Below are 27,260 nucleotides of genomic sequence, written 5' to 3' on the forward strand. Positions count from 1 at the left end.
AGCAAAGGATAGAGGTATAAGCACAGGTGTGTTCATATGTAAATACATTAATCCACAAAAATAGAGGTATTGGCCTAGGTACATATATTTATATGGCAATACACCGAGATAATGGATGGACTTCGGGCCTCTGCTCATACCCTCCCTCAATACAAGAACACTTTTATTCTAACAAGCTAGCAATCTGAGATGTTCACTCTCCCAGCACAATGGCTGAAGACAAATGGGTGCATAAGCAAATGTGGTGAAGAAAGCTGGTGGTGCCGGATATTAAAAGATATAGTGTCTGGGGTCTTAAAGGCTTGAAGGTAAATAAGCGGCCCTCTAATAGAGAAGCAACAAGCTTACAAGAAAGAAGCACACCACTGGTGCAATCATGAGGACTCATCGGGACGGGGTAATAGGCATCAGAAGACACATAATAAACAAACAAACAAACAAAAACATTGTTGAGAACGAGGGGGGGGTTAGAGCAGAGACCCAAAGCTCATGTGAAGACAATGGAACAGAGGGACCAAGGGAAGGGCTGAGCCACCAGGGTGCAGTAAAGCATCGATGAAGCACACTATATTCCTCTGGTTCCTGGAGGCTTCCTCACCCCCTCACTACCCTGACTCCAGTACTGCTGCTCAACTCAGACAGACTAGACCAGAGCATGTACACAGTTATAGATAAGAGATGGGAGCTCACAACACACAGAATCCAGGAAAAGCAGTGAGAACAGCAATATCAGAAGGGTAGGGGGAAGGAGGGAGAGGATGGGAGAAAAAGGGAACCAATCGCAATGATGGACAAATAACCATATACCCCCCTCCAGGTGGAAGAACAACAGAAAACATGGGGGAAGGGAGACAGCAGTCAGTGTGAGATAAGAAAATAATAATAGTTAATAATCCATCAAGGAGTCATGAGGGCAGGGGTGGGGAGGGAGGGAAAAAAAGAGGCGCTGAGAACAAGGGCTCTATAGAAAGTAAATGTCTAGAAAAGAATGATGGCAACATATGTACAAACATGCCTGATGCAATCAATGTATGGATTGTAATAAGAGCTGCAAGAGCCCCTGATAAGATGATTTTTAGAGTAATCTAGGCACTGAGGAGGTGTGGGTAGGGAGCTCTGCTTTTCGGGGCCAGGTCTGGGGAAGGGGCGGCAGGTGCCATGTCAGGCCTCGACAGTGGCAAGAAGCCGCCCCTGAAACAACCCAAGAAGCAGACTAAGGAGCTGGACGAGGAAGAGAGGCTTTCAAGCAGAAATTGAAGGAAGAACGAAAGAACCTGGAGGAGCTAAAAGCAAAGGCTGCAGGGATGGGTCCCCTGGCCACAGATGGAATTAAGAAATCGGGCAAAAAGTCAGGTGTTCTTGGTGGCTGAGGCAATGATGACCCTTGCTCCCGTTCCTGTGTAAACATCTGCATTCCCTGCTAGAACTTTTGTTGCCACTTATAGTTAGAATGAAGTATTGTCTTGGAGCCTGCTGTACATTTAAGAATCAACTTTTGTAATAAAGAAGAAAAATCACACAAAATTTTTAGTTCTTCTCACTCAGCCATTCCTGTCTTAGCTGTGAGGTCAGAATGAAGCCAGTCCAGAGCCCTGCCTGAGCTGCTCTTCAGTCTTTGTGATGCCCAGAATTCTGTACCATCTGGAATTAAAGCAACTCATTTGAAAAAAAAAAAAGAAAAAAAAGATCTTTCAATAGGAAAAGAAAGAAAAATATGGCTTTGGTGATAGAAATGATGCTGGAGATGGCATGACAAGATTCTGCAACACCAGTAGCTTATTAATTGCAAATACATTTTTCAACAAAATACACTATGATTCTGACTCACAGTGATCCCATAGGACAAAGTAGAACTGCCCCTGTGGGTTTCCAAGACTTACTTTTTATGAGAGCAAAAAGTCTCATCTTTCTCCTGCTGGTGTTTTCGAACTGCCAACCTTGCAGTAGCAGCCCAACCCATAAATGTTATGCCACCAGGGTTCAGGAACAAACAGTGGCTGTGTATGAGGATTTTAAGAGTTGGAATGGCCCCTCTCCCCAGAAGAATTTATTTCAAAGGACAGCACTGAAGCTACAGCTCAGAGAGAGGGACATGTCTGATCCGAGCACATGGGAGCAAATGAAGGGGGAGGAAGAGAGAGAGGAGCACATCCTGGCCCACTAAGCCTTGAGGATGATATTCCCGCTCAGAGCAGCCAATCCACAGGGAAGACCAATGGCCAGCCCCACTATGAGACACGACATCCCTCACTGACCCATAGCCCTACAGGGGACAACACTGGAGACACAGTGTGGGAATTGAGCCCGATCTGATCCCACCGCAGGGAGGCAAAACACTAAGGGCATGGAACAGAAAAGCAAGGGGAACAGAGCAATGAAGTCCCCAGGAAATACCAAAAATAGACTTTGGGGCCAGGACTTGGTGCCCCAACAGACTGGACTGGAAAACACTCATAAAGGCCAACAAACAGTCTTTGAACTAACTACAGGCTTTTCTTTCTTCTTGTTGTGTATTGTTATGTTTTTTGTCATTGGCTTGTTGTTGTTTTGTTTTATATTGTTGCTTGGTTTTTCTCTGTCTTGTTTTTGTGCATGTCTGTCTAAATAAAATAGGCTGGATGAGCAATCTGGAGGAGAAAACAATGGACCGGCAGTTTTGGGGGGACAGGGGAGATGGGGAGGTGGAGGGAAAGGTAGTTGTGTTAACAAACCCAGGGAAAAGGGAACAACAAGTGATCCAAATTGGTGGTGAGGTGGGTGTAGGAGGCCTGGTAGTGCGTGACCAAGGGTAATGTAACCAAGAATTACTGAAACCCAAATGAAGGCTGAACATGATAGTGGGACAAGAGGAAAGTAAAAGGAAATAGAGGAAAGAGGTAGGTGGTAAAGGGCATTTATAGAGGTCTAAATAAGGGCATGTACATATGTAAATATATTTATATATGATGATTGGGAAATAGATCTATGTGCATATATTTATAGGTTTAGTATTAAGGTAGCAGATGGACATTGGGCCTCCACTAAAGTACTCCCTCAATGCAAGAATACTTTGTTCTATTACAATGGCATTCCATGATACTCACCTTCCTGACACGATCACTGAAGACAAAGTGGGTGAATAAGGAAATGTGGTGAAGAAAGCTGATGGTGGTGGGCTATCAAAAGATATAGAGTCTGGGGTCTTAAAGGCTTAAAGGTAAACAAGTGGCCATCTAGTTCAGAAGCAACAAAGCTCACATGGAAGAAGCACACCAGCCTGTGCGATCATGAGGTGTCAAAGGGATGAGGTATCATCAGAACAAAAAATCATATCATTATGAATGAGGGGGAGTGCGGAGTGGAAATCCAAAGCCCATCTGTAGGCAACTGGACATTCCCTTACAGAAGGGTTGCAGGGAGAAGAGGAGCCAGTTAGGGTGCAGTGTAGCAATGATGAAACATACAACTTTCCTCTAGTTCCTAAATGCTTCCTCCCCGCCCCCCACTATCATCTTCCCAATACCTTACAAATCTGACTAGATCAGAGGATGTACACTGGTACAAATAGGAACTGGAAACACAGGGAATCCAGGGCAGATGATCCCTTCAGTATTAGTGGTGAGAGTGGAGATACGAGGAGGGTGGAGGGAGGGTGGCGCGGAAAGGGGGAACCGATTACAAGGATCTACACATAACCTCCTCCAGGGGGGACGGACAACAGAAAAGTGGGTGAAGGGAGATGTCGGACAGTACAAGATATGACAAAATAATAATTTATAAATTATCTAGGGTTCATGAGGCAGTGGGAAGTGGGGAGGGAGGGGGATAATGAGGAACTGATTAAAGGGGCTTAAATGGAGAGCAAATATTTTGAGAACGATGAGGGCAATGGATGTACAAATGTGCTTTACACATTGATATATATATGGATTGTATTGAGAGTTGTATGAGCCCCTAATAAAAATATTTTTTTTAAATGACTGAAATGGATGTCAAGGGAAACTCTGAAAATTGCTCTTGAATAATGTGTAACTAAAGCAAATGAAAGAAATGATGAAGTAAAAGAACTAGGTAGAAAATTTCAAAGGGTGATTCGAGACAACAAATTATTATAATGAAATGTGTAAAGCCCTGGAGTTAGAAAAACAAAAAGGGGAATGTGCTGGAACCAACCCAGGGACAAGGGAATGACAAGTGACCTATAATCAGTGGAAGGAAGGTCATAGGATGCCTAGTGGAGCTTAATTAAACCTGAATGAAGGTCGAACATGATGGTGGGACAAGAAGAAAGTAAAAGGAAATAGAGGAAAAAACCAGGAGGCAAAGGACATTTATAGAGGTCTAAATACAGGCATGTACATATGTAAATACATAATAACGAGAGGGGAATAGAACAATGTACTAATATCTATATGTTAAGAATTAAGGTTGCAGATGGACATTGGGCCTCCACTCAACTACTCCCTTAACACAAGAACACTTTATTCTAACAATCCAGCATTCTGTGATGCTCATCTTCCCAACACGATAGCTGAAGACAAAATGGGTGCATAAGCAAATGTGAAGAAAGCTGATGGGGCCCGGCTATCAAAAGATATAGCATCTGGGGTCTTAAAGGGTTGCAGATAAACAAGCAGCCATCTAGCTGAGAAGCAACAAAGCCCACATGGAAGAAGCACACGAGCCTGTGTGATCATGAGGTGTCGATAAGATCAGGTATTAGGCATCTAAAACCCAGAACAAAACCATACCTAGAGTGTACGGGGGGAGGGGGGGTGGGCGCATGGAGTGGAAAGCCATTGTCCATCTGTAGACAATTGGACATCCCCTCACAGAGGGGTCACAAGGAAGAGGTGGACCAGTCAGGGTGCAGTATAACACAGATGAAACACACAACTTTCCTCTAGTTCTTTGGTGCTTCCTTCACCCCACTATCATGACCTCAGTTCTACCTCACAAACCGGATTAGACTAGTGCATGCACACTGCTACAGATAAGAGTCCACAACTCAGGGAAACGGGTAGATAAAGCCCTTGGGGCCAATAATGAGAGTAGAGATACCAGGAGGATTAGTGGAGGATTAGGGGGGAAAGGGGGAATCAATCACAAGGATCAAACTAGAACCTACTCCCAGGGGAATGAATAACAGAAAAGTGTGTGACGGAAGGCGATGTATGATATGGAAATAATAATCTATAACTTATCAAAGGCTCGTGAGGGAGGGCCGGGGAAGGAGGGGAAGGAAATAGAGGAAAACATGGGGAGCTGATATCAGGGGCTCAAGTGGGAAGAGAATGCTTTTAAAATGATGATGGCGAGACTTCCGGGAAGATGGCGACGGAGTGACACACACGAGGGACTCCGCAGAATCCAGCCCAGGAGAGTTGCTCAGAGTGAAATTCAACGCCACTGGATCGCAGGAAGTGCATCATAAAGATAAGTAGGCACAGATCCACGGGGTTTTGAGGGGCTGGGGGCTTTTGGCTTACCTCAGTGGAAGCCGGCTGGGGCTCGACCCTAGTCCAGCTGCCGGATCTGCCCAAGCCGGAACCATTTGGAGCCTGTAGCAGGGCTTGGTCTCAGCACAGCCAGTTTTCCCCTACCTGCCTCAGGGCAGGGACAGGACGCTTGGGGCTCCACTGGCAGGGATCGGGGTTCAGCTACATTGTTGCTTCTGTTCCCGTCCCTGCTCTATATTCCCACACAGCCTTGGAGGGCTGCGCAGGGGCTTTTTCAAGGCACAGCCGCAGCCACGCTGCGTGGTCTGAGCAGGGACTAAACCCAAACCCCCACAGCTCCATAGGCAGGGATCAAGCTTCAGCTACACTGCGGCGTCTGTTAACATCTCTGCTCTCTGTCCCCCCACCTTCTCTGGGGGCTGCTCAGCAGTTTTCTTGCGCCCCTTCTTGGGGCTCAGCTGCGGCTACCGCTAGGGCTTGGGGCAGGGAGTAAGCCCTTGCAGATCCACAGGCAGGGAGTGGGACTCAGCTACATAGTTTCTTTTGCTTCCCTTGCTTCCCTGTACCCCTGCACAGTCTAGTCTCACTTTTTGATTTTTCTCAACCCCCCTTGTTCCTTCCCTGCTCTCTCACACTCCATTGCGGATTTACAGGGCACTCCCATTGCCCTAGGGCATTTGCGCCTGGGTCACACCCAGCTAGGTGAGCTCCACCCTGCATAGATAGCCCAAGGCTAGGGTAAGGCTTGCTTGCTCTCCAGGGCATACTCCTCAGACTTCTCACCAGGGAGTTCCTGCCTGTGTACCTGGGGACATAAGGCAGCTCAGGCAACACTTATCAATATTCAAACCAATAGCAGGAACTTCAGCCCAGCCTCTGCATCACTGGGGCAGGCAGTCGACCTGCCATCTGGGGCACTCCCCTGATAGGGAAGCCAAAGGAAGATAAATGGGTAGGTTAATCCTGTAGCAAAATCAGCTGTAGGTTAATCCCTTAGCAAAATCAGCTGTAGGCAGATCGAAGAAGCATTCCTATAAGTCTTCCAGAGAGAGACTAGAAAATGGCACCTGGTCCCTCAAAAACAACTCAACGCAAACAGCCATCACCCCCAACGACCTCAATGAAAAAACAGGAGAAACAAAAGACAAAGGCAGAAGATGTCCTGAACATAGCAACATACATAGAAGAAGCAGACATTGAGATGGCATACACAGAAATTCTCAGAATGCTGCTTGGAGCCATGCAGGATATGAGGGAAACAATACAGAAAAAGGATGAAACGATAGAGGAGATAAAAGACATACACCAAAGGAAAATACAGGAGCTTAAGGAGCAGATAACGAAAAACAATAGCAGAATCATGTTCCTTGAGAATCGATTGGAGGAATCAGAGAACTGCATCAGTGTCGTGGAGGACAGCCAAGCAGACTTTAATAAACGTGAACAAAAATCTAATAAGAGCATCAGAGAAGCCGAAGAAAACCTAAGAGCTATGTCTGATGCTATGAAGCGGAACAACATTAGAATTATTGGCCTACCGGAGGAAGACACAACAAAGAAGTCATCTGCAACAATAGCGAGAGAATTCTTGGAGGAAAACTTCCCCAGCCTAATGAATGAAAACCAAGCAACCATCCAGGAGGCTGAAAGAACACCAGCACGACGGGACCCCAAGAAGAAATCACCAAGGCACATAATAGTTAAACTCTCCAACTTTGAGGAAAAGGAGAAAATCATGAGAGCAGCTAGGGAAAAGCAAGCAATCACATATAAAGGTTCCCACATAGGGATATGCTCAGACCTATCAGCAGAAACTATGAAAAAAAGGAGAGAGTGGAGTAACATATTCCAAAAATTGAAAGAAAACAACGCAAATCCAAGAATACTCTACCCAGCCAAATTATCGATCAAGATCGATGGAGAAGTAAAAGTCTTCCCAGACAAGGAAAAACTAAAAAAATACGTTACAACAAACCCAGCCTTACAAAAGATCCTCGCCGACTCAGTATGGGCAGAAGAACAACACTCACCAAGCACAAATAAGAGACCAACACATAGAACAACCTCACCCAGAGCACAACAAAAGAGAAAACAGACCCCAAGATAGCAATGGCTTAAGGATGGAAAGAAGTCAAGAATGATACACACACAAAACACACACTAATGAGAAAGGAAAGTATGAAAACTCCCAACACAAAAGGTATAAACCGGCATCACAGAGTCCGCACATGGAGATAATAACCCTGAATATCAATGGCCTGAACTCAGGCATTAAAAGACTGAGACTAGCAGAATGGCTTAGAAAAAACAACCCATCAATTTGCTGCCTACAGCTGGAGAAGGACCTACCAAGCAAACAGCAATACAAAAAAAGCAGGGGTTGCAATCCTTATCTTCGATAAAATTGACCTCAAAGTGCAAACCATAAAAAGAGATAAGGAGGGACACTATATAATGCTCAAGGGAATGATAAACAATGAACCACTAAGCATTGTAAACATATATTCCACGAATGAGAGACCAGCTCAATACGTCAACCAAACACTCCAAAAGATTAAGAAAGAAATCACAGACTCGACAATTATAGTGGGTGACTTCAACACACCACTCACTGAGAAAGATAGATCACAGGGAAAGAAACTCAACAAGGAGACTAGAGAGCTAAACTTCACAATTAGACAATTTGACTTACTAGATATTTACAGAGCTTTTCATCCAAATACAAAAAATTTCACATTCTTTTCAAGTCCCCATGGCACATATTCAAAGATAGACCACATGCTGGGGCATAAGGCAAATCTACATAAATTTAAGCACATTGAAATAATACAGACCTCTCTCTCTGACCACTGTGCCATAAGACTGGAAATCAACAAAAGGAAGACAAAGAAAATAAGAGCAAATAATTGGAGGATGAATAACTCTCTACTGCAAAAGGAGTGCATACTGGTGCAGATCACAGACGAAATCAGGAAATTTCTACAAACCAACGAAAATGAGCACACGACGTACCAAAACTTATGGGACACAGCAAAGGCAGTCATCAGAGGAAGGTTCATAGCAATACAAGCACACCTAAGAAAGGAAGAGAGACTCATGACGGATACACTGACACAAAATTTACAAAAACTAGAGCTGAGTCAGCAGGACAGCCCTACTAATAGCAAAAGAAAAGAAATTATAAAAATCAGGGCTGAGATTCAGGAGAGGGAAAATTAAAAAACTATGGAAAAAATTAATATCGCTAAAAGTTGGTTCTTTGAAAGGATAAACAGGATCGATAGACCATTGGCAAACCTAACCAAAGAAAGGAGGGAACAAATCTCAATAGCAAGAATAAGGGATGAAAGAGGGGTCATTAAAACAGACCCTAATGAAATCAAAAGGATAGTTACACAGTACTATGAAGGATTGTATTCCAATGAATTCAACAATTTGGAAGACATGGACAAATTCCTGGAAAAACAATCCCTCCCTAGACTATCCTCGGTAGACATCAAGAATCTCAACAGACCCATAGCAATAGAAGAAATAGAAAAGGTTATCAAGAGATTACCAACAAAAAAATCCCCTGGACCAGATGGATACACTGGAGAATTCTATCAAGCATTCAGGGAAGAACTAATACCAATCCTACACAAACTTTCCAGAACACAGAAAAAGATGGCAAACTCCTTCTATGAAGCTAGTATAACTCTGAAACCCAAACCGGGCAAGGATCCCACAAGAATCGAGAACTACAAACCGATAACCCTAATGAACATTGATGCAAAAATCCTTAACAAAATACTAGCCAACAGAATACAAAAGTATATAAAACAAATAATTCACCATGACCAAGTGGGATTCATACCAGGGATGCAGGGATGGTTCAACATACGAAAGACCATTAGTATTATTCGTCACATTGACATGAAAAAGTATAAGAATCACATGATAATATCAATAGACGCAGAAAAAGCATTCGACAACATACAACACCAATTCCTGTTTAAGACACTAGCGAAGATAGGAATGGAAGGAAAGTTCCTCAAGACAATACAAGCTATATATGAAAAACCAACAGCCAAAGTGGTAATCAATGGAGAAATGACTAACACAATCCCACTGAAAAAGGGGACCAGACAAGGATGCCCCTTGTCCCCACTCCTATTTAATGTCGTGCTGGAGGTTTTAGCTAACAGCATAAGGCAAAGAAGTGACATCAAAGGTATTCGTCTGGGGAAGGAAGAGGTGAAACTATCGTTATTTGCAGATGATATGATTTTATATATGGAAAATCCCAAAAGTTCCACAAGGGGAGTACTGGAAGCAATAGAGGAGTTTGGCAGAGTGGCAGGATACAAGATCAACAAACAGAAGTCCATCGGACTATTATACACATCAGATAAGACCACAGAAGAGGAGATCAAAAAGGTGGTACCTTTCACAATAGCCAAACACAAAATGAAATATCTAGGGATACACCTGACTGAAAAAACAAAAGATCTATATAGGGAAAACTATAGAACACTATTACAAGAAACCAAGAGCGACCTCAACAAATGGAAGAATATTCCATGCTCTTGGATTGGGAGACTTAATATAGTTAAGATGTCAGTTCTGCCAAAAGCACTATATAAGTTTAATGCTATCTCGATACAATTACCATCCTCTTTCTTCAAAGAAATGGAAAAGCTCATTACCAACTTCATAGGGAGAGGGAAGAAGCCCAGAATTAGCAGAGAACTCCTCAAGAAGAAGGACACCGTGGGAGGGCTTGCTTTACCTGACTTTGGCACATACTATGCAGCCACAGTTCTCAAAACTGCCTGGTATTGGTACAATGACAGATACTCAGACCAATGGAAGAGAACTGAAAACCCAGAAATAAAAGCATCAGCATACACACAGCTGATCTTTGACAAGGGCCCCAAAAATATAAAATGGGAAGCAGATGCCCTCTTTAACAAGTGGTGCTGGAAAAATGGATATCAACATGCAGAAAAATGAAGCAAGACCCTTATCTCACTCCATGCACAAGAATAAACTCAAGGTGGATCACAGACCTTGAAGTTACACTCCAAACGTTAGGGCCATCAATGAGGGAATTGGGACCAACTTGAGAACTTTGGGGCAGGGAATACACAGGCTATCAGAAATAGGGAAGGACACAAACAAAGAGGAGGCACAAATTGAAATTTGGGATATACTGAAGATAAAACACTTGTGTACATCTAAAGAATTCACCAAGAGAGTAATAAGAGAGTCCACAGACTGGGAAAACATCTTTAGCAATGACACATCAGACAAAGGCCTTATTACTAAAATTTACAATACTCTGCTAGCTTCCAAAAAGAAAAAAACCAATAGCCCACTTGAAAGGTGGGCAAAGGACTTGAACATAATTTTACAGGGACAGAAATCCGAATGGCCAACAAACATATTAGAAAATGTTCCTGATCTTTAGCCATAAGAGAAATGCAAATTAAAACAACAATGAGGTACCACCTGACACCCTCAAAGGTAGTCCAATTCAAAAAATCAGAAAGCAACAAGTTTTGGAGGGGCTGTGGGGAGACAGGAACTCTCATCCACTGCTGGTGGGACTGTAAGTATGTACAGCCACTATGGGAATCAATCTGGCGATACCTAAAACAGATGGAAATAGAGTTACCATATGACCCAGCAATCCCCCTACTGGGCATATACCCAGAAGAGGCAAGAAACAAACCAAGACCAGACATCTGTGCTCCAATGTTCATTGTGGCACAGTTCACAATTGCAAGGAGTTGGAAGCAACCCAAATTTCCATCAACTGACGACTGGATTAAAAAACTGTGGTATATACATACAATGGAGTACTACGCATCACTAAGAAGCAGTGATGAACGTATGAGGCACATAGTGGCATGGGAAGAACTAGAGGAGATCATGCTAAGCGAAGTTAAGTCAGGCACAAAAGGACAAGTACAACATGAGCCTGCTGAGGTAAGAATTAAAAAATTTTTTTAAAAAGCAAAAGTGGCATAGGGGAAAAAGCTACTGTATACAAACATTTTAGGGGTGAAGACGGTGTAGTATGGAAGAGACCAGACCAAAACCAGGGATGTACATGGTAGACAATGGTGGAGGGGGGGGGAAGGAAAACAAAAGGATGAATATAAGGAAGAAAAGGGGAGCGGGGGATGGGGCACTAACCCACCCAAGGGGAGGGTATTGTTTATATCTCCACAGGGAAAGTGGGACCAGACTTCAACCCAGTGCCGCAAGGTGTGAATGCAATATCCCGGCGTGGAGGAGGGAACCAGTGGAGAGGTCTGGGAGGCTGGCTCCAGCACCAAAAATTAAGTGGATTCCTGTTCCTCCCCCGAAAAGAATTTGTTCCAAAGGACGACATTGACTCTGCAGCTCCGGGAGATGGACATATCTGATCAGAGCACACGGGAGCAAATGAAGGGGCAGGAGGAGAGAGTGGAACACAGCCTGGCCCACCAGGCCGTGAGGATGATGTTCCTGAGTAGAGCAGCCAGTCCACAGAGAGAACAATATGGCTGGCCCTACTATGAGACATAATGCCCCTCAGTGACTAAGGGCGATACAGGGGACAGCACCGGAGACACAGTGTGGGAATTGCACCTGACCTGACCCCACCACACCGAGGCAAATCATTGGGGGAGTGCAGCGGAACAGCAAGGGAATGGAGTGGCAAGGTCCCCAGGGAATGCTGAAAGTGGACTTTGGGGCCAGGGCGTGGTGCCCCAACAGACTGGACTGGAAAACGCTCCTAAAGGGACAGCAAATGATCCCTGAACTAACTACAAGCTTTTCTTTTGTGAAGTGTTTTGTTTTGTTCTTTGTCAGTGGTTTGTTTTTGTTGTTTTGTTGTCTGGTTGTATACTCTTGCTTTGTTTTCCTCTGTCTAGTTTTCATGCATGTTAGTGTTAGTGACTCCACAGGTCTGTCTGAATAGGATAGGCTGGATGAACTATCTGGAGGAAAAACAACGGGACCGACAGTTCCGGGGGCACTTGTGGTGGGGGGGTAGGGGGAGTAAGGAAGTGGTGTTAACAAACACAGGGACAAGGGAACAACATGGGACCCCAAATGGTAGAGAGGGGGGAGTGGCAGGCCTGGTGGGGAATGATCAAGGGTAAGGTTGCTTACAGAGGAGGTATACTCTAGCCCAGGTGGTGACGAAGCATGGTAGTAGGGCAGGAGGAAAGTCAAGGGAGATGGAGGAAAGAGCTAGGAGTCAAAGGACATTTATGGAGGTCTAGACAAAGACATGTACATGCAAATATATATAGGAGGATGGGGAAATAGATCTATGTGTCTACATTTATAGGTTAAGTATTAAGGTGGCGGAAGGACCTTGGGCCTCTACTCAAACACTCCCTCAATGCATGAATACTTTCTTTTATTAAATTGGAACTCTATGATGCTCACTCTCCCGACACAACTGCTGGAGCCAAAGTGGGTGAACAAGTAAATGTGGTGAAGAAAGCTGATGTTGCCCGGCTATCAAAAGAGATAGTGACTGGGGTCTTAAAGGCTTGAAGATAAACAAGCGGCCATCTAGCTCAGAAGCAACAAAGTCCACATGGAAGAACACACCAGCCTGTGTGATCGAGTGGTCCCAAAGGGATCAGTTACCAGGCATCAAAGAACAAAAAATCATATCATTGACTGCACACCTCCATGATAGGATCGCTGAAGACAAATGGGTGCATAAGCAAATGTGGTGAAGAAAGCTATGGTGCCGGGCTATCAAAAGAGATAGTGTCTGGGGTCTTAAAGGCTTAAAGGTGAACAAGCGGCCATCTAGCTCAGAAGCAAAAAAGCACACATGGAAGAAGCACACCGGCCAGTGCGATCACGAGGTGCCAAGGGACCAGGTATAAGGCATCATGCAAAAAAAAAAAAAGATATATGTGTGTGTATGTATATATGTGTGTGTGTGTGTGTGTGTATATATGTATATATATGTATATATATACATATATATATACCATATTAAATGAAGGGGGAAGTGCAGAGTGGAGACCCAAGGCCAAGTGTCGGCCAATGGAGATCCCCTCATAGAGGTGTTTAGGAGAGGAGATGGGTTAATTAGGGTGCGAGGTAGTACCGATGAAGAACACAGCTTTCCCCCAGATCCTGTATGCTTCCTCCCCCCAACTACCATGATCCGAATTCTACCTTGCAGGGCTGGATAGGGCAGAGGCTGTACACTGGTACATATGAGGGCTGGAGGTACAGGGAATCCAGGGTGGATGATACCTTCAGGACCAAGGGTGTGAGGGGCGATGCTGGGAGAGTGGAGGGTGAGTGGGTTGGAAAGGGGGAACTGATTACAAGGATCCACATGTGACCTCTTCCCTGGGAGAGGGACAGCAGAGAAGGTGGGGAAGGGAGACTCTGGATAGGGCAAGATATGACAAAATAACGATGTATAAATTACCAAGGGCACATGAGGGAGGGGGGAATGGGGAGAGAGGGGAAAAAAAAAGAGGACCTGATGCAAAGGGCTTAAGTGGAGAGCAAATGCTTTGAGAATGATTGGGGCAGGGAATGTATGGATGTGCTTTATACAATTGATGTATGTATATGTATGGATTGTGATAGAGTTGTATGAGTCCCTAATAAAATGTAAAAAAAGAGGAGAAAAAAATGATTAGGGCAAAGAATGTACAGATGTGCTTTATACAATTGATGTATGTATATGTATGAACTGTGATAAGAGTTGTATGAGCCCCTAATACATTGTTCAAAAAAATGATGATGGCGGCATGTGTGCAAGTGTGCTTGACACACTGGATGAATGGATTGTGATAAAAGATGTAAGATCCCTCAATAAAAGTATTTTTAAAAAATAAAAGAAAGAAAATTCGGGTGTTTGAATTCCTCAAAATAATTCTCACTGATACTAAATATAAGTATTTTGTAAAAAATAAATAAATATCAGTAATAGCTAAAAAAAAAAAAAAAGAAAGAAGAGTTACCGTTTTCGGAAATGCACATGGGCAATTCTAGCCTGACCTATAGGTTCATTGTGAGTCAGAATGTATGAGAAACCCAAAGGGGTCTACCCTGTTCTATCGGGTCATACGAGTGGGAACTGACTTGATGGCAGTGAGTTTTGGCTTTTTGGCACTGGATCCAGTATCTTTTGTACTGTAATAATGTTCAATGCCACCTACATGTATGTCCCTATCAAAATTTAAAACAAATGAAATATATCTTTATCATCTTAACTCTTTAGAAATGGATTTGTCCCCACAAGTTTCTTCTCGTGTTATTTAATATGGTATTGATGCAGACAAATAGAGTAACATGGTAACATCCATATTGAAAGTGGCAGAATTTTAGAACAGAATATGGCAACAGTGATTGAAATCTGAAAGCTTTGGAAAAGTTTTACTATAATTCAAAAAAATTTTTTAAATTTGAATCTGGCAGGAATATTTCCACAATGGAAATCCCTTCCCATCTTCCTTTTTAAAGATATTTACCTGAGGCGTGACTTTCTGGTCCATTAGATTCTCAGTGAGAGATAAAAGTAAGGCATCCAACTCATCTGTAGCATCCTACGGAGACAAGGCATGCATAGTTGTTAAAGAACTCCTTAATCAACAGACGGGTTTTCCCCACATCCTTCTCATTTGTCATTCTGAGCAGGCCTGACTGGTCTTAACTCTTGAAATAAACAGGCATTTCAGGAATTATAGCTATTAATGATTCTACTTTAGCCTGGCGGAAAACCTAGACCACACGTAGAACCCCAACAAGCTAATCTATAATGTGACCTTCCGGATAGCTACTCCTTTTGGTGAGACAAACAGGGAAGATCAAGACTATTCTGACACTCCGATGGTAATAAAACAAAAACCAGAGGACCAGCACAGAAGACCGTGCGTAAAGGAGATGCTCAAGTCCAAGTGCTCTTCTCTCTGGATATACAGCTGCTTCACTGTTTGCAAAAGGGCACCATGTCGACTTCCCCCCATTAGCTGTAATTAATACTTTAAAAAGTAATCCGTTTTCTTGTTGGGAAGATCTCCAGTGTGAGTAAACACCAGTTCAAGTCTCTACGTGTACATTTCAATGACATCCACCACTGTATCTTTCGAGCTGTACCGTCATTCTCATCCCCCTCTTCATCATCAATGTATGCTCGCTGCTCCCTCAGGTCCCTATCTCATCTTTGGGTTGTTGTCGCCACTTTGATCCCAAATAGAGATCAACCATAAAAGAGCGTAATGCTCAAGGCAGATCTTTTATACTAATTAATCTAAACTTTATTGTTTGGTGTCTAAGAGTGGGAATTGACTCAATGGCATTTGGCTTTTGGTTTATTGTCTGTTTTAAGGAGCCCACAGGAGATTATTTTTGGATTAAGGTCTACAGATTCTCTTAGAGCAATAGTTTCAGGATTCATCCAACCCCCATGGCTCCAGAAAATCTGGATTCCATTCTGTTTCTCATTTCCTCCCTTTGATCAAGAATCCTTTTTAGAATCTTTGATCAAAATGTTTGCCAATTGTAGCCAAGCACTATCTAGTTCTTGCGGTCTCATGTCAAAGAAGGGACCTGTGCATGGAGGAAATTAGCCTCACCCCTCATTCCCTCCTCCTATTCTTGACCCTGCGAGAACAGAGGCTAATAGTTGTACCTAGCACGCTTTTAGAGAGTACCTAAGAACCAGGAGGCAGAACAGAAGCATTGAACATGTTGCTAGGTCAATTAACTGAGATGTGTCATGACACCATGATCCCAAGCCTCCAAATCAAAACACTAACTCTCAGAGATGTCTGGGTATACTTGAGATGTCTGGGTACACATGAGATGTCTGGGTGTACATGAGATGTTGGGTGTACACTAGCCTTCCCCCAGCTCTAATTATAACATTTTGAATATTTGTATTTGAAGCAACTAATGGAAACACAGTTTGATAGTTTTCCTTAATTAAAGGTTCTATGTGTTTTATAGCAGTACTTTTTAACTCTCTCACACACACACATGAGTACAGAATTGCATCTTTCATTCCACTGTGGTAAGTCAAAACGTATTGCTACAGACCCCATTGAAACCAAACTATCAAAATGTGAAGTTATTGATTCTGGACATATCCTCCACGGTGGTGTAAACACTCCTGAAGAGAGTTTCCATATCGCTAATGCTATGTCCTTCATTTGACACCATGTCAATATGACAGTTTGGGCTCTCTGAAAGGGTCTAAACCATGTTTCTTTGAGTTTGAATCGCAAAAAGAAGTGGGAAGGGGCAAGATCATGGCTGTAGAATGATGGGGTAAGGCGCCCAATAAAATTCTCATAGCACAGTCTTTGTTACCCTTGTGGACCACCAGGTACACTATTATAACGGAGGGGAGGGCAATTCCTTAGCATAACTTTTCTAGCCTTTTCTCACCCCTGCAGTTTTCAATTTTCTTAAACATTCTCCCTAATAAGTCCCTGTAATCAGAAAATTCTATGAAGATTACCTCTATGGAATCTCAAAACACAGTCTCCATAACCTTCTGAGCTGACCGTTCTGCCTTGCCTCTCATGGGCCTGGCAGATCTCCTTAGAAGCGACCATTCTGACTGGGCCTTTCATTCAAGGCACCCGGAGAAGACGAAGAAAAGAATCCCAGAGAGCCTGTCTGCAGTCATCCGCTGACCACACAGACACGTTTCATCCGGAATAAACCTGTGCATGTCGTGACTCCTAATGGCAACACTTGTTGACTTACCCTCGTATAGGGAGGCTTTAAAAGAATGGAAGATAAAATCCCTACTGGAAATCAGAGAAACAGGAGTCTAGGACATAGAACATAACACAACAGCCCTTCATTTATATAAATTTCTATTATCTATCAGCTTCATATCTTGGGGATTCACATTTCCATAGTAAACCTAATTGGAGTCACATACTTGACTCTTCTCATGTCTTCTTCCTTCCTCTCATCCCACCCTCTCACCGGCCAGCTGGTTGCAGTATCCATCATTAGTCAGTGCACCTATCTCTGATGCAGCACTTTGCTGACAGGACAGCACCACCAGGCCTTCCTCCTTCATGCAGGTTTGAAGGGCGGACCTTCTGCTTAGTAGCCTAGCGCTTAGCCACTGTGCCACAGGGTCTGAAATTACCTCTCCCATGAGACTAGAATCTGTTTGAAAAGAGACGCCGCTTTTCATTTTTTGACTTTCTAAAGCTTAGTATGCTGTTCTGGTAAATATTACATACATAACAATTAATATTGATAAAGATACCCAAGTTTCTAAATAGCATTTTAACTGACAGAAAGGGAATTCCCAATTAAATATATTGTAGGTGGAATTGTTTTCAAGTACAAAATATAAAGCACCTACATTATCACATGTAACACACCGATATAACTAACATGCACATATGAGGAGGTACCCAAAAATCCCCAGAAAGTTTATTTTTCAAAACTATGTATTTTAATTTTTTTAAACAAAATAACCCTATCATGTTCAAAGTTCTCTCCATTACACTTAGTACATTTGTCAAATCTGCAATTCCACTTTTGGAAACATTTTTCAAACTCATCTTTTTAAAAAAATCATTTTATTGGGGGCTCTTAAAGATTTCTTTTTTTTTTTTTTTGAAGCTGGTCCAGATGTAAGGTTTAATGGATGCGCAGGGGCCCCGCCCATCATTTCTACCGTTCGCAGGTCCACTGCTCTGGGGTCAAGGTCTTCTGCTCAAAGGCATGGATGTGATGAAGCTCTTCCGAGAGGCACGCATTCACCAGCCATGTGCACCGCGTCCAGCTCTTGCTGTAGCTTCTCCTGGAGGTACTCGGCGCTGAGTTCCATTGCGGCAGCCCAGAGCGGGCAGCAGCCCAGCGGGGACCGCACCCAGCCCCGCTCTTAAAGATTTCATACATCAACTGTATCAAGCACATTTGTACATATGTTGCCATTATCTTTTTCTAAACATTTACTTTCAATTTGAGCCCTTCGTATCAGCTCCTCTTTTTACCCTCCCTCCCCCACTCATGACCTCTTGATAAATTATATTGTTTTCTTACATCGACCGCTGTCTCCCTTCACACGTTTCCATTGTTCATTCCCCCGAGGGGGTGGATTATCCACCATTCATTTTGATCAGCTCCCCTTTCTTTCCTTCCTCCCCCTACCTTTTCACTACCCTTCTGGTATCACTACTCCCATTTCTGTTCTTGATTGGTTTATCTGACCTGGACTCTGTGTGTCGTGAGCCCTTATATGGACCAGTGTACATACTCCAGTCTAGCCAGAAATGAAAGGCAAGACAGGGGTCATGATAGTTGGGGTTGGGGGGGGGGGGTGAGGACACCTAAAAGAACCAGAGGAATATTGTTTCATTGGTGCTATCCTGTGCGCTGGTTGACTCATCCCTTCCTTGTGACCCTTCCGTGAGGGGACGTCCTTTTGTCTACAGAGGAGGTTTGGGTCTCTGCTCCCACCCCCCTTGTTCTCAACAATGTGTTTTTGTTGTTATTTTGGGTCTTATGGTGCCTGCTACCTGACTTCATCCACTCCACATGATCGCATATGGTGTGTTTCTTCCATGTGGGCTTGTTGCTTCTCTGCTAGATGGCCGCTTGTTTATCTTCAAGCCTTTAGGACTCCAGACGTTCTACCTTTTGATAGATGGGCACCAATAGCTTTCTTCACCACATTTGCTTATGCACACATTTTTCCAGTAGGGTGAGCATCACAGAAAGCCAGGCTGTTAGAACAAAGTGTTCCTCTGATGAAGCAGGGCTTGAGCAGAGGCCCAAAGTCTATCCACTTCCTCAATGTATTGCCATATAAATATATGAAAATAGGCCAATATCTCAATTTTTACGAATTAGTATATTTACATAAGTGCATGCCTATACTATACCTCTATCCATAGCTTTGCTTCCTAAACCTTTCCTCAGTTTCCCTTTAACTTCCTCCTGCCCCACCATCACGCTCGTCCTTCTTCTGCCTGTTCATAATTCCTCTCAGCTATTTTGCTGTTGCTCCAACACACCCAGGATCTCTACGTCCTCCTCGTTTCTGATTTTAATTCCCTAGTTGTTCCCCTATCTATATGGTGTTGTTTACTCACTGCTCCTGTTCCCCCCCTCCCCCACTACAGGTCCTTCAGAACATTTGACCTAATACATTCTCCTTGGGCTTGCTTCCCACCATGCCTTAGTTTTCTGAGCTAACAACAGGAGTACCAAGTGGGTGATGCTACCTGACACCATCTTGACAACTCCTCAAACTCATCTGTTTGGATGGCTGACAGCACATCCCTTATTTTTTTCTTCACCTCTTCAATGTCATCAAATCACTGTCCTTTCATGTCCCGCTTCATCCAAGGAAACAAAAATAAGTCGCATAGAGGGAGTTCATGTGAGTCAGGTGCATGGGGCATGCTGGGGTTTTGTTTTTTTTTTGCCAAAAACTGGTGCACTGAGATGGCTGCACAAGCAGGTGAGTTGTTGTGGTAGCAAAACTGGTCCCCCATCTGCCAAAAATCAGGCCCTTTTTTGTTGTACACGGTTATTCAATCTTTTTGGAACCTCTAAATAGAAAGTTTTATTAGCATTCTGACCTGGTGGTACTAACTCCACATGCACTAACCCCCTCACATAAAAAAAAACAAAACAAATGAGCATCATGTTGATCTTTGATTTCATTTGCTGAGCTTTCTGGGGGCGAGGAGTTGATGGCGTCTTCCACTGCCTTGACTGATGTTTGCTTTCAGCGTCGTAAGAATAGCACCATATTTCACCCCCAGTAATGGCCTCAGGGAAAAAGAAAGTCTGGGTTGCTTCTTAGCGGTTCTTTCAAAGTATGGCACGCTTCCACTTGATGCTGTTTTTCCTGGTCAATGAGAACCCGAGGCACAATTTTGCAGTGACCCTCCTCATTCACAAATCTTCCATAAAAATTCACCGAACCAAACTCCAAGACAGTCCAGATAACTCTCCATCTCTTCAATGGTCCATGTCAGTCTTCAAGCACAAGTGCATGAATTTTGTCGTTCATTCGGGACGTTGACGGACGTCCAGAACAAGGTTTATTATCAATCAACATTTCACTCTTTTTTGAAAGGAGAAAACCACTCATACACTTGAGTTTTCCCCATAGCACTGGTCTTTGTAAGCTGTGTGCAACATCACAACAATTTCTGCGGCATTTTTCCTCAACAGGAAACAAAATTTCACAGCCACTTGCATGTTCTCGTAAATTGGCCATCACAAAAATCAAGGTCGGAGCAAAACTGCTTTTATGAAAATATTCACTGTGACCAGAAAGAACCTTCTCAGGTAACGCCACTGGGTGCACTGACACAGAACGGGATGCTTGCCTAGCAAGGAAAAATGTGTGCTATGAAAGCTCTGTCCAATGTGACAGTTTTAGTTAGTTTTTCTTTTTTTGGTGGTGGGGCACCCCTTGTATATATAATGTGATGTATAACGTGCCTAGCATGAACAGAAAACGATGTGTAAGAGGTTTGAGTGGTGTGCAAAAACCCTTAAAACTTATGCATTATTCGTGTAGAAATATGACACTACCATGGGGTGGTGGGAATACAAGTAATTTCCAATTTTTTCTTTTATTGGGATATGTGGTAAATTTCTACAATAAATGTACATAATGCAGTAAAAGAAATAAATGGTGAGCTGTCATTTTTTAGGATATTTAATTTAATATAAGCTACAAAATCTAAACATTCACTGGGCAATAAACTGGAGTGGGTGAGGGAAGAGAGAACAATTAGGCAGAAATTGTGATGAGCTTGGTTATGTTGCAACACAGCCAATTATAAATTCCTGTCATTTCAAAAGGTTCATTGTAATTAGCAAATATTTATTGTGTGCCTATTATGTACCATGTACTGTCTGAGGTACTAGGAATACAATGAAAAAAATCTCTTTCATAGAGCTTAAATTCTGTAGTATATTTGTGTTAGTCTGGGTTGACTAGAGAAACAAATTAATAGACACTCATGTGTATAAGAGACAGCTTTATATCAAAAAAGTAATAATATTTTCAGAAAAAATCCCAACCCAGTCTAGATCAAGTCCATAAGTCCAAAATTAGCCCACATATGCGATACTAGTCTAAAAATTCCTCGTCAGACTCATGCAACACATGCAGTAGAAGATCACAGACCAGTGGAAGAAAGTCTTATGGATCCAGTGGTGGTGGAAGCATCTGGAGTGGGTCTCCATGTAGGTCCTCCAGTTCCAGAGCTCTGGTTCCATCAGTGTAACTCCAAGAGTTTTGCAAACAGGAAGATGAAGCAGAGAGTCTGGGTTTGGCCTCTAGCGAGCTAGTTATCTCTTTAGCATGTCCAAATGAGGTCATTAAGCTGCAACCTGATTGACAGGATAAACTCAATCCCTTCACTCTTAATAGTCTCAAATTGACACCCGATTATTTGATAACATTAGAGTATGAATTTTATCAATATCACCAATGTAGTAAGAAGTCTATCCTTCATGCTTTAATTTAAGAACTTACGATTTGCCATGTTCCCCATAGCCCTGTTCTGATAGTTACATACATAATCTGTTGTCACTTTGAGGATTCAGAGTGAAGGGGTAGAGTCTGGCCTGTCAACCAGATCACAGCTTGATGACCTCGTCTGTAGGTGTTAAGGAGATAAATAGCTCACTGGAGGCGGCAGACTCCACTGTCATCAACTGTCGGTCCCCAGCTCCAGAGATGAACATTCCAATCATGTGGGCTTAAAGGGACCTCACCTTACAGCGACATAGTCCACAGGCTAGGCATCCCACAGGTAGTGTACCCCTTTAAACTGAGGCACAGAGCAAGCAGGGCGAGGCTCACAGAGCCATTTATCCCTCTGCCCTTCAGTTAATCCTACTTGTGTTTCTCGGCCAGGCTGGCACAATAAACTATCGCAATTGGTATCAGACCTATGCACTAATAACAGACTTATGGACTTGAGCGAGACTTGATCCGGCTGGGATGTTATCTCAATATTCAACTGCTCTTTCTATAGAGCTCTTTACTACACACATATGAGTGTCTATGGATGTTTCTCCAGTCTACCCTGGCTAACAGATCTGGGTCATCCCACCAGACAAAGAACCATGGCCAGCTGAGGTGCTGGCTTAGGGCAAAGGTAATTCAGAATGGGTAGAAGAAGGTAGTCCTACCTATCAGTTACAACCATATGATCAATTGCAAAAGTGAGGTTTGTGATTGTCAGTTTACCTTCTTTATATGTGCTTATTAAATGTCTTTCCTTTGTTCATGTATGATATACCAGATGCAATTAGATTCAGTGTGTTTTCATTTACACATATGATAGATGTTTGAAGTTAGGTGTAAGTGTGATTTCATGAATGTCTGGGGATTATTTATGGCTAAAGAATTGTGTATAGATGCCAAGTTGGCAAGGGTTGGACTGTAACAGGTAGGTTTATTGTGCCAACCTGGCCAATAAGAATATGTGGGATTCAAAGGTCGCAGTTTGATTGGAGGACAAAGAGCTAAATGGCTCAACAAGCCCCACCTCTCTCTCTCTTGCTCTCTGGTGATCGGACCAGCGTGGGGCTGCCATTTCTAGTTCTCTGCCTCAACTTGTGAGCTATACTACCCAACCCATGGATCACTTCACTAGAGCTTGAGGTTCCTTTGAGACCTGCTTCATCATGTTACTGGTGTATATATCTCTTGAGCTTGGGACAGGCAGATCCTGTTGTCTTACTGACTATTGGTGACCTGCCCTGCAGTTTGCTGCTTGTGGCCAGACTGCCAGCATTGCCCTGTGGAAGACTCAGCTGTCTGCTTCCTTGACCTTGGACCCAATAGCCCTTGTGAGTTGAAGGACTTCCAGTATATTAACTATTCCTTTGAAGTGAGTTGAACTGAGCCCTCTGTACTGCTGTGTGGACTAATTAGCTGTTATATTCCTTCATGCTGTATATATCTACCGTATATACTCGTGTATAAGCCGAGTTTTTCAGCACAAAAAATGTGTTGAACAACTGGGGTGTGGCTTATACACGGGTTAGTGGTACCCCAGCGAGGTGTAACATCTCGCTGGGCTCCCCCCCCCCCCGAGGTAAATGTAAGAACACCCGTTATCTCGTGGGTGACTGCCATTTCTCTGCTGTTCATTCAAAGCCCCGCTGACACTGCAGGGCTTTGAATGTTTGTTTACTCACATCTAACCAATCAAAGCCATCCTATGACATGGATGGCTCCAATTCACAGAAGCACCCGTAGTGATTCACTTACACTGGCAGCTGAATGGGTAAGGATGTGACTGGCTGCGCTCCATCTCTCCCCTCTGGTCTCTGTGTTAATTCACACCCTGCATTCCCCCGCCCGCACAGACACCCCCCTTTTCCTCCCAGCTAACACGTCGCGGGGGGTTGGGTCCATTGCCAAGAAAGTTCTTTTTCAAAGTCTTGTTTATTTATCCTATTAGAAATGGATACTCTTGAACCAAAACAAAAACACTGATCATATGAGGCTGGTTTCAAAATGAAGGTTGTGTCAAGAGCAGAAGAGAGCAATAACAATATTGCAAGTAGGGAATTCTGTGTTGACGAAAAGCAAGTGAGGGAGTGGCGGAAAATGAAGGCTGACCTGGAAAAGATTCCAAAAGCTAAAAAACCTCGTCGTGGTTTAACGTCTTTTTATGGGGCTCTAGGGAGTGAATTGCATAAATGGGTTATGGAGTGTTGTCAAAATGGTTACTGCATAACATGCATGGGAATAATAATCGCATACGTGCTATACAAATGGCTAAGGATGACAAATAAAGCACCAGGCATCGAAAAATTTGCTGTGTCAGCAGGATGGTGTATCCGCTTCGTGAATAGGTTTGGCCTACTATGTTTGAGACAAAGAACAGAGATTTCCCAGAAATTGCCACAAGACCTTGAAGAAAAAATTATGTTATTCCAGTTATTTATTATAAAACAAAGAAGGAGTTATAATTATGACCTGGCAGATATTGGGAATATGGATGAAACGGCCATGACTTTGATCTTCCAAGCAACAGAACTGTGGCAAGTTTAGGAGAAAAAAAACATTTTTCTCAAAACCACAGGAAATGAAAAAAAAACCCCAACACTCTACAGTTCTATCATGTTTGGCTAATGGAACTAAGCTGCGTCCTCTCATTATTTTTAAAAGAAAAACCTTGCCTAAAAAGATCAATTTCCCACCAAGAATTACTGTGCGTGCACATTTTAAGGCTGGATGGATGAAGACGGAACAAAAAAATGGCTAGAAGGAAATTGGAACTGAGGACCAAGAGCAGCCTTAAATAAAAAGCCATCGTTACTTGTTTGGGATATGTTCAGAGCCTACCTATTGGATGACACAAAAAAATTGGCAAAATCTAGTAAAGTTACTTTAGCCATTATTCCAGGTGGGCTTATATCTGTACTGCGGTCTCTGGATGTCTCTTTGAATAAGCCTTTTAAAGACCATGTGTGAAGGATGTGGCATGAATGGATGTCATTGGGTCAAGCCCGACTAACAAAAGGAGGAAATCTCATGAAGCCTGACATAGAGTTAATAGCAAGGTGGGTTCGAGATGCATGGGAAGACATTCCAGAAGACACGGTGCGACGTGCCTTCCAGAAATGTAGTATTAGTAATGCTATGGATGGCAGTGAAGACTGCGCTTTGTATGAAAATGACAGCAGTGATGGTGATGACGGCGATCTCAGTGAGGACAGTGTCTATGATGACCTCACATCAGCTGAAGCTCTGCATTGGGATATGGATGATGATGAGGAATCCAGTTTTGAAGGATTTTAACTCTTTACATTTCAGCTCACTTGCTGATTGAGCTCAGGGAATCGTAAGTACTCTAAGGTATCATTGTTGATATCTTATTGTTTTTGTTGAACCTATTTTCCACTTACTGTGCTTATTTACTAATGTTAAATGGCTTGTTGTCCTTTTATTTAAAATAAATATTTAAATACATTCCCCCACAGATGTCTCAATTTTTAGTCATTTTATTTTCATTTGTTTTGATTATTGAAACTCACCAATAGCTTCTGCATTTTCCGCCCTAGGCTTATACTTCAGTCAATCAGTTGGTCTGGTTTCCCAGGTAATAATTAGGTGCCTCGGCTTATACTTGGGTCAGTTTATATTTGAGTATATACGGCATATAAAATCATAAGTGTCTTGGTTTTGTTTCTCTAGAAAACTCTGTCTAACACAACTGTATAAACAAAAATGCCAGCAATAATTAGTAGAGTCATACCAGGACCCGCCACTGCCCAAGAAAGAATGAAAACAAAACCAGAGAAGCCTGAGATCCTCTTGCAAGCGGTGTGGTTACAGGCGCCTCCCTGAACACGGAGCCTCAGTGCTTTTTCAAAAGCACAGCCCACATCCAGGTATTGATCAGAAGTCATTAGGTGTCCCTGGTCAAACTAAAAGATTGCCTTTTGAAATAACCAGAAGTAAAAGCATCCTTACCTTTAAAACAGAATTGTTTCCTGTAGGTGTGGCATGTAACAGAGCCAGAGGATCTTTGAGGAGAGACGTGCCATCCTCATTCAAAGCAGCCCTGGGGAAAAGAAGTCCACAGAATGGAGGATTTATACAGCACGGGCAACATTCTCAAGAAAACAGACTACTTATGCATCGAACACTGCCCTCTATGCCCCCCTCAAAATTGATCTGTAAATCCTAACTGCCAAAGCTGTAGTTAAGGAGCCTTGGTAACACCATGAGTGAGCCTGCCAACCACAAAATGGGCAGTTTAAGCCCACCATCTGTTCTGTGGGAGACAGATGGCATTGTCTGCTCCTACACAGATTTAGTGTTTTGACACCTCATATAAGGTCACTAGGAGTTGCAATTCAAAAAGAGCAGTGAGTTTTTTATACTGGTGGTTATAATCCCATTTGGGAAAGCGATTTCTTTATTATGTTAATGATATGTAAAACAGAGTAGACTCATCAAGTAAGCAAGCAGAGTTAGTAGAAGACAGGATGCCATGCTACTGGAGATAGGCAAGAAACCATGAACCGGAAGCTGAGAAAAGACAAAACTCTTCTCCCAGAGCCAATAGAGGCCGAAAGCCTTCCTCTAAGGCCCGTGCCCTGAATTTGGACTTCTAACCTCCTAAATTGCAAGGAAATACACAACTTGGTTAGAGTCACTCATTTGTGGTACTGCTACTAGAGTGGCATGACAGCAGACAAAGTGACTAGGAAAGAAGCAGGTGAGAATCATGGAAGAGAAAGGCGATTACAACCAGCTATTGATGCCCCACCACGTGCGTGGCAGATTGTACATCCAGTTCAGATGCTTCTACAGATGGAAAGACATGTTTCCCTCCACCCGCCCCAAAAAAACCCACTAAAACAGCAGAAAAGACTGATCTTTAAGCAAAAGGATAAAATTCTTAAGACTTGAAAACCAATAAATGATACCAGACATAGTTCAGAAACTTGGGGGATATCCTAGTAGATATAAAACATAAGGGCATGATTTCAAAATTATGAGCAGATTAAATGTTTTTGTCTCCCAAGTACATCAAATCCAGAGAAGCGACATCAAAGATGTCATCAAGCTTAATTAACCAAGTGCGAAGAGAATGACAGCAGTCACATGGCAGAGTCAGAAGTCCCACCTCTGTCCCCCGAGAGAAACATCCAAAAGCAAGCAGAAAAACACCAACGAGCAGAATCATTGTGCTAGAACACTGAGAAGTCGCTGAAGGCTTTGGCTGTTTCTTGCCTGAGCCCCACAGCTTTCCGAGCTTGATGAGCAGCTTGAATATGGCAGCCACATGCAGAACAGTGCACACTTACAGACTATGGGCT

The 27,260-nt window shown here is 43.0% G+C and overlaps 1 protein-coding gene across 1 annotated transcript in view; it reads right to left on the reverse strand.

Moving 5' to 3' along the window:
- Window positions 1-27,260, reverse strand: part of EPB41L5 (erythrocyte membrane protein band 4.1 like 5) — a 188,427-nt gene that overhangs the window by 14,138 nt on the left and 147,029 nt on the right. The window contains exons 21-22 of the mRNA XM_075530240.1: window positions 25,906-25,996; window positions 14,933-15,007 (exon numbers count right to left, since the gene is read on the reverse strand). Coding sequence (XP_075386355.1) covers window positions 14,933-15,007; window positions 25,906-25,996 — 166 coding nt within the window. The remainder of the gene's footprint in view (window positions 1-14,932; window positions 15,008-25,905; window positions 25,997-27,260) is intronic.

This window comes from Tenrec ecaudatus, chromosome 13 (genome assembly GCF_050624435.1).
Source record: "Tenrec ecaudatus isolate mTenEca1 chromosome 13, mTenEca1.hap1, whole genome shotgun sequence".
Taxonomy (NCBI): domain Eukaryota; kingdom Metazoa; phylum Chordata; class Mammalia; order Afrosoricida; family Tenrecidae; genus Tenrec; species Tenrec ecaudatus.